The sequence below is a fragment of the Etheostoma cragini genome, chromosome 3 (assembly GCF_013103735.1).
Source record: "Etheostoma cragini isolate CJK2018 chromosome 3, CSU_Ecrag_1.0, whole genome shotgun sequence".
Classification (NCBI taxonomy): domain Eukaryota; kingdom Metazoa; phylum Chordata; class Actinopteri; order Perciformes; family Percidae; genus Etheostoma; species Etheostoma cragini.
Genome location: NC_048409.1, coordinates 22,347,382 through 22,361,927, shown reverse-complemented (window position 1 = coordinate 22,361,927; position 14,546 = coordinate 22,347,382). Strand labels below are relative to the sequence as shown.

Sequence of the window (14,546 nt, the reverse complement as noted above, 5' to 3'; positions counted from 1 at the left end):
ACACACACACACACACACACACACACACACACACACACACACACACACACACACACACACGCATGAATGAATCTAGGGTTGGCAGTGCGACCTTGCAGGTCTTGAAGATAGGAGGAAGTAATTACATTGATGAATTGCAAGTGTTTGCTATTGATAAGTGCAGCAGCTTACCTATCGTTTAGTATACAGCTGGTTCCAACAGCAATGACAGTGGCAGTGACGTAAATCTTAAGGATAACGCTGGAAAGATGTGAAGCATGATGCCTTTTAATGCTTGTGTACTGAGCAAACAGTCCATGACATGCTTCCATGAAAGGGTTGCATGCATTGTTTGTGTGTGTGTGTGTTTGCAGAAATATGCAGATGTCAAGAAATACTGACTTTGGTCCTCAGGGTTTGAGACAACCTCTGCCAGAGCAAAGTGCACACATGCACACAATCAGTCCTACATCTACACTTTCTTTGCCCAAAACTGCAATATACACACACACACACACACACACACACACACACACAGACACACAGAATCCTAACAACTGTGCCTGTCACTGGTATTTATATTGCCACCATTGCTGTCTCTTGGGCCTATCGTAAAAGCAGAAACGCTGCGATGGGCCTGGCAGATAATCATTTTAGATAGAATTGTCTATGTTTTAGATTAACGGTGGTTAGCGATTGGGAAAGAATGTAGTCAAGGGTTAGGCTTCCATCTTTGCCCCGAACTGTGGTCCACTCATACTCACACACAGACACACCCACACACACAAACACACACACACACTCACCACAGTGTCAGCTTCTTATACCCCCTGCCAGTGGCTGTCACTCATCAGCGTTGGATGCCAGAGGGCACCAGAGCCAGCCTGCTCTCACTCACCCATTGTTTTCTTTGCTCAAATCATCCAAGCAGTGGTGTAAATCTTGTATTTACTATGCAACAGAAACAGAGGGGGTGTTCCTGTGTGCTGTGTTTTACATAATAAGCCTAAAAGAAATGGAGATGACAAATCTTAAAATTAAGTCATTTGAGTGCTTAGTCACTCAAATGACTTAATGAGTGCTTAGTCACTCAAATGACTTAACCACTTAAAAACACAGATGCCAGATTGTCAATAATATGAGTAAATGCTCTAATATTTGCCTTTTTTTTAAACTCTATTATCATTCTACAGTTAGCAATCAGATTAAACTGCATTACAGTTTATCCTTATGCAATCATATACAGCTCCTCTGGTACATCTATACTCTTTGTCTAAGTGTTTGATAGTGATGATGGATTGTGACTTGTGACATCATCACTGCAAACAATACTTGTATGTCTGCTTGCTTTACATGTGACTCATATGTAAGCCTCTGTGGATTACAACTGTAGTTTAATACATTTCTCTGCACCATTTTAATCATATCAGCTCTGCTTATGAAGAGAAGTTTAAGCTTCTTGAAACATGAATAACTCAATTGCAGAGAGGATGCAAATTTCTGACTTCCAAATAGGACAGCTTTATAGTAAAAATCCCCTGGGACTCAACCAGGGCAGTTAACAGTAGGTGGTCTCATGTATAATTTACTATGGTGCAGCTACAATATAATGTTCTGCTCATCTAGTGCCCCCCTGTGTAGAAACACGGTGTTGCGACATTGACCCAACAACCTATTTAATGGTATTACCACTAGATCCAACCAGGTTCATCAAGACAATACTGTTGAGTGGTACCAGTAACCTTTACAGAAGGCAAAATCGCTCTAACATACAAGATGACTCATGGCATAACGTTGTGTGACAAATACTGTTCCACAGTGATGAATACTTTCTCAGTACAACTCCGTAAGCTCAATATATTAGACTACTACCGATAATAAAGTGACTTCTCTTATTGTTCAATAACTATGTCTAAAATTTAACAATAATAATAATGTACAGATGCCAATAATAGTACTACTATTACCAGGACCGGGAAACTGAGACAGCTAAATGGAATTCTTCTATCCATATTCCTACTGTTAAATGTCAAAATGTCTTCCATGACAAGCCCATAAACTTCATCTGCATATTACCACTGGAATCTATTTCTGCAATTTACCAGTACAGTGACAAAAAAAGAAAGAAATCTAAATAAGCGTGCAAGTTCATTATATAATTAATGATTGCAATATTACAACAATCAGCTGCTCTGAATCTGGTGATTTGGACTATACCTTTTAATTATCTGTTTAAGCCTTGCATAAGCCAGCACTGTAGCTTTTTAAAATTATACCCTTCATTTTTGGAATTCTGTCTGCATTTTACTTTAGTTTTTTACTGGTTATATAATATAAATATAATATAAAAATCTAGTACATCGTTAAGCATAGAAATATTACAGTATCTGACAATTCAAGAAAGGCTGTGCATGTTACCGATATTTTCTATGGTCATGATGGTGTTGATGGCTGTGGTTCAGAGGTAGAGCGGGTCAGTCCTCAATCACAAGATTTTTTGTTTTGATTCCAGGCTCCTCTGGATCCATATTACACTGTCCTTGAGCAAGACACTGAATCCCAAGTTGCTCCCCGGACACTGTATGTGCCTGTCCACTGCTCCGCTTAGGATGCTTAGGATGGGTTAAATGCAGAGACTAATTATTTATCATTTGTATGTGGTGAATAATAAAACGTTTCTTTTTTTCTGAAAACTAAATTACTGCAGAATATCTTTACTGAAGCTAAAAGAAAGAGTTGTCCTAACCAAATAACTTGACAAAACCTTGGTCGTGATTGTGACAGATAGTGAGCACATAACAGTCACTTTGTGTACTTGTTTGTCCCTCTTCCAGTGGACAGGTTTTTGTACAGAGGTCTGTAGAGAAAACTGGTGGTTTTATCATCGCTACCTGAATGTGTCTCATTCTAACCAACGCTCCTTGATGGATTTTTTCCACAGCGGTTTTGGGGGACCACACACAGTAATAACAGTGCAGACACATGGAACACTATAATTTATTGTAGCAGCACCCGAGTCTCGTAGTCAAAACCTCTGCCTGTCCACACCAACACCAGAACAATCGTTTTTACTACATTTGACTATGGGCTCTCTCTATCTTCAACTTCACTTTTACTCTAAATCAGTTTTACAGCATGGTACCTTCAACATGTGGCCTTTTTGTGCAGTGAAGAATGAGCACTGTGCTATGGTAGTTAAAAAGAATTAAGAGCATGATCTACAGATGATCATCACCTCAAAGCCAACAACCAATAAAAGGAATTTATATTTTCAGAAGAATTTTTTTAAATATACCTCATTACCTCTTATATTGTCTTCCATTTAAATGTATTTACTTTGATGTGTGGTATATATCATAAAATATAGCCTCTTCAGTCTGTATACAGATACTCCTGGGCCTCCTCTGTCTGGCACTGTTTGTATAGTCTGTGAATGTGAGGCTAAAGTCAATTAAGCCTTGAATAATTGGTTTGTAAAGGAAATGAGCACTGCTTCATGGGTATTAGTCAGCGATCCATTAGAGCACTGGACATCAGAGACCATGAACATCAGATAACCTTGAACTGGCCGTAGGAGAGACATGGAGAAAGACATTATCTTGGAAACACATCTGTGTGTACCTGCCACCTGCTAATATGTAAATAGCAGCTTCACTGTTCATTATCTGTGTAAATTAGGTGGAGGCTAACATACAGAGAAAAACAACAAAAGGTAGAGTAAACAACAGACACGTATGAGGCCAGGATGGCGTCTGATACAGGACTTCACTTAGGCTCACTAATAGGAACCAGGATATAACATCTAACATCAGTTGAGAATTACTCGATGGACTGGAAATGAAGACTAAATGGAAGTGACTGTTTAAAAAAAAGTTCTCAGAAAAGTAAATATCATTGACACACACACAACTTGGCTTGAATATAAGCTCATTTGTGTGGTCTCACACATATGGAGCCTGACTGAAAAGGCACATAGGGCCTTTATGCCAGTAAAAAGTACACAAAACATGTATATTCCTCAAAGCAGAATTTGGATAAGACCTTTCAAGCTCCTAATTTTATTATGACAATAAAATGAACATATTTATTGCTACTGAAAATGGACACTGCTAGATTGAGTAGTGGGAAAATAGAATTTAACAAGAACTTATTACAGTACAGTATCATCAAATTCTGTATAGAATTAGCAAAATAAGTCCCTGACATGAATCACTTTAAATAAAAGCAAAACAGAGGATTTGTTGGACACATACAAGACAAACACTAAATATAAATATGTCAGAGAAGTATCTTTCCTTATATGGGCTAAAACAATTCTATTAAGATATGAAGAGCAAGTCTGTGTCCAGCTTGAGATTATACTTGATTGCCACATTGTCTTTCTGTTGCCATCTAGTTACTTTTTGCAATAATGTGTAATACCCATTCATGCAAATAAAGCATGCTTATAAGGTAGAGATTAGAGAGCGAGAGAGGAATTAAGTGACTGAAAACATTTGTAGAGACACCCAGTCCTGCTGATTCTAATGATAAATATTATTTAGAATTGAATTGGATATTTCTAGACATCTACATTGCATCCATCTATCCAACATTTTAAGCAGAGAAACTCCCTTTGACAATGTTATTTTTCCATCAACATTGCAAGGGATTTGATCTCCTTTCAAATATCAAAACAAAATGTTCCTGTCTAGTGCAGGTGCATTTATTACACCAAGAAAGAATGTTTTTTGAAGTATCATTGGCTCAAGACAGTACCTACTTTTGTTTATTATAACCTCTGAAAGGTAAAGCTACATCAGTACACAGGTATTTTCATATGTTGGAATGTATATAATGTGTTGTGCAATTTATTTCACCATAACCTAGATACAAATGTTAGAGTTAGATGAGCAAGGCTGTAGATTACACTGCTCTGTAATTAGGCACAAATAATCTCATTACTCTTGCACATGTGAAGTAATCCCCTAAAGCAAACCTTAGGGGCCACTGAAATGGGAATCAAGGTTCCCATGAAGGCACACACTGATGTAGCTCATGTTTCTACATCTTTTATCTTTCTGTCCAGAATAATACAGGCACACACAAAGTTACTTTTTTCCAAAAGTGTGAAAATGCTTTGTGTTTTCCATCATTTATATACCCCAGAGAGAGAGAGATTGTTTAGAGGGAGATGGTGAGAAGGATAAAAACAAAGATAACCTCACACAATCTCCACTTTCTGAGGGCTTTGCAGAGACAACGTGAGTTGTTAAGATGCCTCCATCTTTGAAACAGACCGGTTTAAAAATCAAACTGTGAAATCTTCCACTATTCCCAGTGCATCCCTTTTCACTTGTTCTGTCACTTTAAGCCAACAAATTGGTCAAATTAAGACATTGTTGTGTGGTGCAGGGCTGTGCAAAAACATAAATGAATGAACAAGGAAGACTGTACTTGAGTGCATTAAAGAGGACAAGCTCTGCTGTTATAATGTAAATTGAGAAAAAGTTTAGTATGTCTTCACTTTCTAAATATCCAGTCAGTTAAAACCACATATGCAGCTTTCCATTTATCCAGTTGGACAGTTTGACGGGTCCAGTAAGGCTGTAGTGAAGGTGATTTATGTTGGATTTGACCCCACAACCGCTGCTGAATCAGTTGGGAAGGAAGGCAGATGAGATGGAAAGCTGATCCTAGGTCCGCACTCAGCACTGATAAAACACCAGGCCTGGTACCCAAGTGGGGACCACTTTCAGCTTCAGAACAGTCCGTCTTTTCCATGCTGCATAAAAAATCCTCCCTGTTCTCTTGGAGCAGCTGTGCCAGTATTCACAGTGTTTTTGTGGATCATCTAAAAAAAGTTCTCCCACTTCCAAAAGCTCACAGACTATCCGTGCGGGCGTGGCAGCTGTCACACACTCTGACTGGGTGGTCCCAGCCTCGGGAGGGAACAGGCTTGATGTGTGAGGAGCAGGGGCCGCACACACCCTGTCCACAGGCCCTGCAGTGGTGCTTGGACATTGCCGGAGTGAAGGTTTTGGAGCACTGGTTGCACTGGATGATGTCCTGGTCTGGCACCCAGTAGTCTGGCCGAGCCACACCTTTCACAAAACCTGGAGGGAGTGGAACAGTACATATTTAATCAAAAAAATATATATATATATATTATTCTTTTTTCCCCCTGCAAGAATTCCTTATTGTTTTTATGAGAGCATACAAATCCATATCTGAACAAAACATTCTATGAAACAGCACAGTGCATATGATATTGCAGTGGGGCCGATAAATTACTTGACAGGATCCAAAGCTTCATTAGTGTTTATGGTGTGAATCTCCAAACTGCTATTAAATACCGTAAGTCATAATGAATGGATATCTTTTAGACCATTAGGTGTTTATTTATGCCATACATTCTGTAAAGGTGAGCCATCAAGTCAAATTGGCCCAGTGGTTCAGTACATTCACCAGCATTTAAAGTCAACTTGTATCAGCACACAGTTGGAGTTTGTTGCCATATCTTTTCTCCCCTCATAATTGTTGCAATTTACTTCCACTGACATTGATCTAACAGAAAACCCATTCAACTTTAGTTTTTTGTTTTTGTGATTAAGACTATTTAAGCCAGTGATTGCATCGGTGATACAATAGGGCCATTTCCGTACAGTGAAATTGGTCATTAGACTCATGTTCAACCAACTTTAGATTAGTCAAAAGCCATTTGAGCCAGACATAATGTGCAGCCAGCTGCAGTGTACTCACAGAGAGGGTAGTCCACTGCTGTGGTGACCATGTCCAGGGTAGACTGGGCCACCTCCGTCACTCTGCGAGCTATCAGACCACGAGGCTCCACCTTACACACTAAAGAACAGAGGTGTGTACATGTGTGAGAGAGATAAAAGACACAAATGTGAAGTACACAAAAGCAGCAATTACAATATTTTTTATATGAGCATCTATCACAGATACAATCACAGATACAATCAGTATCTTTCTTTTCCCACTGCCTGGATTCTGCATCCCTTAAACATTCATAGATTTGATTGTATGGCTTCTTACGTTGTCTGTTAATTAAGACATTTTAAAATGTAAGGATATAGGAAAGGAAATATCGTTGGAAATAAACTAAATGCTAGCAAAGAAAATACTTATTCATGATCACTGACCCTGCTGTGTGTTAATCCATGTAATTTAAAAAGATCTATCAATACTACTTGCTTTATTAAAATGACATTTATGTAATTTAACATAAACTGCCTGTTGAAGTACACTAACTCTTTGGAAGTGTCGTACCCTGGCTGTCAGCTGGCCCTCCCTGTTGGTAGCAGGCCTTACACACCCTGACAGGGCCACTGCCCCAGCCTCTCTCTGGCACCGGCATCCTGTGGCTGGAGCAGGGGTGGCAGAAACCCTCGCCACATGATCGGCAGTGGTGCTTCCTCTCTGCCTCTTCGAACACCTTCCGACAGCCATGACAGGCCTGATGTGCACAGGGGTGAGTAGGGTTCAGGGACGGAAGGACATTGATACCATTATTATGGCAAGCATTGAGTCATGTTAAACTTCTGTGAGTTAAGCTGTCATAATTTTAAAAAGGAATTATATTTTCACATTTGGCCTTGGGTATATAACTTTTACTCTTGTAATCTAAATTGTTCTGCAATGTTAGTCTGAGCTTAACCTCTTCATACTCACAGTGATCTCTGTGTTGGGTCTCCAGTATTGCGGTGCCACCTGGTCAGTAAGCCAGGCAGTGACAGCTTTGGTGGGCCCAGTGCTGTACTCGGACACTGACTGGATCACAAAGTTCATCCCATCAAGGACCCTCTGGGCAGCGTTCTGATGGTTGGTCAGAAATGTGTCCGACTGAAAAGAAGAAAGGGGGTTGAAAAAACGCAGACGGTTAAAGCAGGGGGCAGAGGGTTATGTAGGTCGTTAAGTAGAAAGAGAGGGATGAGAGACAGATGACAAAAATTTGATTGATCGGAAAAGGTGGATTGGTGTATCACTAAGATACCAATCAATAAATCACTACTAAAGCAGTGATAAATAGTACAAATGTATCACTTGCAGGATACCAGTCTCTTAGGGGAGGCTGCTCACCAAACTTCATGCAAGATGTATTAATTCTAAAGTTGTATCAATGGCTAAGTGGTGTCTGTTGCATGTGAAGCTTTGTTAGAATGAAATGTTCAGCATATAACTAAAGATAGCTAAGCATAATCTCATCCATCAGATGCTAAACAATAATGTCAGTATTCAGTTTTGTGCTGAATCCATAAACTGGAGGAATAGTACTCACCCCCTCCCAGACATGCTTAACCTCAGACCGCACCACGCCGCTCTCAGGGTCCTGGTTTCCCATCCAGTACTGTCTGCTGCGGTAGATTACACCACAGCTAGCACACTCCAACACATAGCTGATGGGAAGGTGGGGAGACAACATGAAATTATTGGATGACAAGCAATGAAAAGGTGTGTGTGTGTGTGTGTGTTTATTTACCTACCCTGACCAGGCATACTTGGCCAGTCCAAACCAAGGATTGTCAGTGGAAGCAGTTGTCTTGGGCAATACAATCACCTCTCTGCCTCCTTCATAGCACCTCTACAGACATGAACACAGAAAATAATATAGCAAATGCTTAAAATTGTTCAAAGTGAGATAAAACAACATACATCACATTTTTGGGTCCCAGGTCACGTGAACCAGTTGGCAAGGCTGGTGTCGGGAGTTGCTCTTACCTTACAGATAAGGACCTTGTTGTTGTACTGATGTACATACTGGCACAGTCCATCTGCCATGTGGGGGACCCTGTCTCTCAGATGGTTCATTCCATTTTTACAGCGAATGCTGGAGATGAGACAGACAACCAAACATTTCAGACCAATATGACAGATGGACATCATGACGTATGACGTCACCCACTTAGAAAGAAACAAATAGAGTAGGGGTCTCCAATTTCTCCTTCCCAAAACTATAGAAAAAAAAGACATCAAGTTTGATGTGTCCCACTGGGGAGACAGTTAACCTTCACAACACCAACATTAGATTTTAAGAGAAGAAATTCCAATTCTGTGTTTGTAAAAATACTCAGCTTTTGTGTTTTGCACAACAATGTTTAATTAACTGGTTAAAAGCACATCTACCACATCCCCACAGTACAATTATAAAGATTGAAAGTAATACCTTTTTTTTTTTTTTTTAAGTACAAAAGTAGATTAACAATGTTAGAGAACTGATGAAAAGTTCAATTTTGCACAGGTAGAAGAGTGACTGAATGACTTGATGAGTTTGTTTCAGTCTAAATCTACCTAGATTTTGGTCTAGGTTAAACGCCATTGCCTATTCAATCTCTAGAATGGAGAAAAGAGACGGAGTTTGCTCAAACATGTTGGGGACGACTTACTTGCAGCTGAGGCAAACAGCGGAGCAGGTGAAGTACTCGTCTGGGAAGAAGGAGTAAGGGGTCATCTTGTCGTCTAACAGTTCCCCACAGAAACGCTCACTTAGGGCCTAAGGAAACGTAAAAAAAAGGAAGACAAGATTGATGGGAGAAGCTGAAAAAGAACAAGATATGAGTCGAGACAACAAAATAAAACTGTCTTCATCTCTCTGTAAAATTTCTCTAAACTTCCACTTGGTGTCTATTTAATAAAGAATGTAATGATCAACCAGTTACCTCCAGAGCCTGATACACTATCCCGGGTTGACGGGGGGAGCGTGTGTGAGTGTTTTTTACTTGGTGCCTCACGGCCTCCAGCAGCCTGTTGTAATCAGTGGGAGGCGTGATGGTCTGGGTGCCAACATACTGCACCGAGCTAAAGGCCTCTGTACCCAAGCTCAGATCGTGAAACCGCTTTTGGAGAAGTGTGTCGGCATGGCCGGCCACCTTCGAATCTACAAGGGAAGGAAAAGCAAACAACATTTTAGTTGAAAAGAAAGGAAGCAAGGAACAAGAGACAAAACCCATCACAATATATACTGTAAAAAGGCAAAGGAACATGTTTGAAAATCTGAGGTGTGTTTTTGGGATCACACACAGTATGTGCATGCCATTTAGTATATTTCCCTCCCCTACCATGACCGAGCAACTGGGTGTGGGTGGTCTCCTGAAAGACGATGATGGCAGGCCCAAGAGAAGAGAGGGGCACGTCCAGACCACAGCGACTAGAGAGGGCCCTGAGCTCCGGGGTGAAGTGCTTCAGGTAGGCCCCCGAGGCATTGCTCAGAAACAGGAACATGTCGTTGTGTAGGCGCTCTGCCCGTGTACGATAGACTACTATATCAGATACTGCCAATACCTGGAAAAGAAGGGAGTAGATATAGAGCTAAGACAGATGTAGAATCTATGACTTCTACCGAGAAAACAGGACACACAGCGAAATGGAATATAGATGTACAAGGATTAGCTGATAAAGACTTCACCTCCTGCTTAGAGAGTTTTGAATGTCAGCAACATACATCTTTATCAACACTCCAAAGGACATATTCTGGACTTAATTTGCTGTTTTGGTGTCACCCCTTCTGACCTTACAGCGGAGGAAATCCACATAACTGACCACTTTCTCCTCTCATTTACAGGGAAACTCAGTGTCTCCATCTCAAAAATACCACGCCTTATTTCATTTATTTAAAAAACAAAACCGTTTCTTTTCTGTCTCCACCCCTTGGTTTACCCCTGATCTTCGTCTCATGAAAGCCAAAGCCCGGCAACTTAAATGTCTCCATAGAAAAACTGGTCTCACCATTCACAAAGAAATGTACAACAACCACATGCTATGTAACGAGGACTCCATTGCTAGCATCAAAACCCACTACTACTCCAGTATAATCACTGCCAACAAAGGAAACTCCAAATCCCTGTTGTCCCTACTACAACAATATCACCCGACCCCAGGACTTTCTCCCCCCTCACTTGTATACAACTTCTTTCCGCAACTCAGTTTTGTCCCTTTTCACAGAAAAAAAAATCAAGAACATCCAACTTGGATCAATCCCTCACCTCAGCATCTCAGATGACTTTCACTCATCCACACACTCATTCTCCTTCTAGCTCCTCGCTTTCTCAGAAATCACAGAACTCACCCGGAAATCCGAGCCATCTGCTTGTCAACTTGATCCCCTCCCCACACAACGTGTTAAAGCCTGCCTTCCCTCCCTGGTCCCCCTCATCTCTGCTATCATCCACTCCTCTCTCATCACTGGAACTGTCCCTACATCCTTCAAAACTGCTGCCAGCACCCCAATTGTGGAAAAAACCCGGTGCTGACCCATCCAACTTCAACAACTTATGTTTACCCAACTTAAAACTATTTCCAATCTACCCTTCATCTCCAAAATCCTTGAAAAATCAGTTGCCTCTCAACTCCAACCTCACCTATCCCACTATGACCTGTATGAACAGTTCCAGTGCGCTTTCCGCCCTCTCTATAGCAGTGAAACAGCACTCGTGAAAATCACCAAAGACCTCCTCATGGCAGCTGATTCTGGCCTCCTCATCATACTCATCCTCCTTGACCTGAGTCCTCCTCCCTTAAAAATTGCATCTCTGAAATAAAAACCTGGCTCACCCAAAACTTCCTCAAATTAAACAGTAATAAAACCGAGGTTCTCCTCATTGGCATCAAATCCACTCTTTCCAAAACTGACAGTTTTTCTCTCACTGTTGATAACTGCTCTGTCTCACCCTCCCCCAAGGTTAAGAGTCTGGGTGTCATCCTTGACAACACACTATTCTTTCAACCCCCATATCAATAACATTACTCTGTCTGACTACTTCCATCTACAACTGCCTCTGCCCCTCCCTTAGACAAAGATTTCCAAAAATCTCCACTCCAGCCACAAGTTTTAGAAAGACTTATTTACAGAGGGAAATTCTCCGTTTGCGTGTAAACAAAGGGCACAAACGAACGGGAATGTCTCAGTTTTTCAAAATAACCATGTACATATAAACAGGGCCTTATTAGATGCCCACTAGCCATTGCCAAAGTGTATCAGCGCACCTTTTCTCACTCTAATTATAGACAACTGCATTTCGGTGAACTGTACATTGCATGATGTAAATACACAAAATGTGCCAATACACAAAATATACTATTTTGTGTTAATACATCCGGCTATCAGTTAATTCCAACAACACCAACCAGTGGCCACTAAAATTACCTTTAATAGCAGTCGCATTCTCTGGTTTTGATTAGCTGCGGCCCCCAACAGGCCCTCAGTATCCAAGGAGACCAGGCAGAGGCTAGGGTCATAGGCGGCCCACACTCCCACCGTACAGGAGTTGGGGGACTTGGAGGTGTAGAATACGCTCTCTCCACCGAATAGGATGTGGTTAAGGGTGTGTGACTTTCCATCCCCGGTGTTGCCAAAGATGGAGAGGACCTTGACTCCTGCCACGTCCCCACAGCCAAGTCTGTCCACAAACTCAGACTCATCGCGTACCTGGAGTGGGAGGAAGGAGAACACAAGGCGGAGAGCCATTTATTGACGTATGTATTGATGATGGTTGGGCTTTCTCAACATGTTATTTTTGGCTCCCCTAGTTGATTTCATTGAATCAAGGCAAACGCATATTCAATTTGTGTAAACAATTCAGTCTTGGGAGACAAACAGCCTTAACACACAACAAAATCAACAACTGAGTTATTTATGTTCTACAATTTTTGAGACTACATTCCGTCCAGAAAAACTAACTATTTTTTAAATGAAAGCTGCAATATTCTGCTGGCCCTTCAGCTTTCTTATAACAAACAGACAAAATTGTTTGTGCAAACATCCCCGACTAATTGCTTAAGTCTTAAAATCATTATTATCGCCTGCACTTACTGCTGTATCGTTAACAACAATAGCATACATAAGATGGTGCCTCCCTGCGGGTCAGCAGTGCTATGACTCACCAGGGACTTTCCTAATGAGAACCCTATTGGCTGCTCTACCACCGTCAGCGGTAGCGTTAGTTATGCCTTCAATTTCTTGGAGCCCTTGTTGGCAAAAACTATGTGCTAAACACGACGGACGCCCCGGGTAAAAGCTATATTGTTATTATATTAACAAATCGTGGACATATGTCAACAAGCTCATTTTGTTGAGTTATAAAATAATAACTTGACTTTAGCTCGGTGTTTTGTAAGCTATTGCTAATTGAGCTCATGCATCAGCACTAGTAACTGTTAGCAGCAGGGACAGCCGATAGTTGATGGCCTTCATTAGAATGCGTGTTGCTGTCCTCCTCTTATTAGCTTAGGAGCTAAATGTTAGCATCTGCTAACTCAGTTGACGTTAGCTAACTTCACCTGCAGGTTTTCTTGTTCATCCACCAACAGGAAGCTCCGGACACCGTCTGGACACTCCTCTGACTTCTTTGGACTGATCGAGATACTCTCCATTTCTTTCATCAGTATTTCGGACATCGTTGTTTAATTACTTATAACATATTTGTGACGGCAAAACGAAAGTTCAACCTGACTCCTCTTGTGTCTGTCAATCACAACAACAGCGCGTGTACTGCTGACGCTGCGGGAGGAGCCAAGGAGCATTTAGGCAGTGACGTAAGACGCATAATGTACGTTTGGTCAACGTCTTGTCTGGTACATCATCGCCACCATGTGGACAAACGGCAGAATGACACCAAACCTGCCATTCAACAAACTTCTTAAATCTGAACATGGAAAAGCATAAAAATAGATGAGGTGATGACTTCACAGACCCATAAATTATGTTTTTATTATGTAGCAGATTTTTGAAGTTTATATCAAATATGCAAACCAAACAAAATCCAAGCCCATATATTTGTTCCACTGCATAAAGCTTTAAAATGTGTCTTTTAAAACTGCAACTAATTTATAATTACAGGAACACATGGAATCCAGTTATAATTTAACAGGCAGAGAGTGTTTTATTGGTGCAGTGCTGCCATGTTAGAGCTGCTTGCTAATGTTCATTAAATATTTGTTAGCACAGATCTATAAATATCACATGTCACTGAATGGCTTCAGAGCGGCGCCACTGCTAACAGGACATAGAGAAAGAAATTCCAGCATTGCTGCTCTAACAGTCCTTCCGACCTTCCTTCCTTCCTTCCTTCCTTCCTTCCTTCCTTCCTCCCTTCCTTCCAAGCAGGGAAAGAAAGCACATGGGAAGAACATAAAAAAGAAAGAAGTAAAAGATAGAGGAGGTGAGGGGATCAGAGAGGGTCATAGTCTTTCTCTAGGATCAACCATGACAGACAAAAGAATCAATTATAGGCCTACTCCAACCCTTCGCCCCTGATCAATGAATAATTAAAGTTGCTCAGTGCAGGGCTAGCTAGCATAGATAATATAAGATTATCAGTGGTCTATTAACATACCACCACTAATGTAAGGTTATGTAGACGCAACATGGGCTATCTTCATTCTCCCTATAGATAAACTTGTTACTGGCCGTTCAATATCATCTATTATCTAAGTTTTCTTTAGTAGAAAAGAGTAGATCACCTTTATTGGACTATATATCTTATGTTTTATTGAAATTAAGTAATGCCTTTCTGAAAAAAGAAATAGTTCCCCATACCTCACAACATATCAATTTTATGTCCTTCTACATA

At 40.9% G+C, this 14,546-nt stretch overlaps 1 protein-coding gene across 2 annotated transcripts; it reads right to left on the bottom strand.

Moving 5' to 3' along the window:
* Positions 1 to 5,333: 5,333 nt before the first annotated feature.
* On the bottom strand, positions 5,334 to 13,502 carry si:ch211-11n16.2 (zinc finger FYVE domain-containing protein 1). 2 transcript variants are annotated; one of them, XM_034868122.1, is made up of 12 exons: positions 13,255 to 13,502; positions 12,122 to 12,403; positions 10,038 to 10,260; positions 9,639 to 9,856; positions 9,366 to 9,472; positions 8,701 to 8,809; positions 8,466 to 8,563; positions 8,261 to 8,378; positions 7,654 to 7,824; positions 7,252 to 7,438; positions 6,721 to 6,819; positions 5,334 to 6,074 (listed from the first exon to the last, which is right to left on the bottom strand). In XM_034868122.1, exons 1-12 carry the CDS (start codon positions 13,369 to 13,371, stop codon positions 5,842 to 5,844), a joined length of 1,962 nt encoding a protein of 653 aa, XP_034724013.1. In that variant the 5' UTR covers positions 13,372 to 13,502; the 3' UTR covers positions 5,334 to 5,841. The 2 variants fall into 2 exon arrangements, 1 of the variants encoding a protein (XP_034724013.1); XR_004656157.1 differs by having other exon boundaries at positions 6,002 to 6,074; positions 7,640 to 7,824.
* Between the last annotated feature and the right edge of the window lie 1,044 nt (positions 13,503 to 14,546).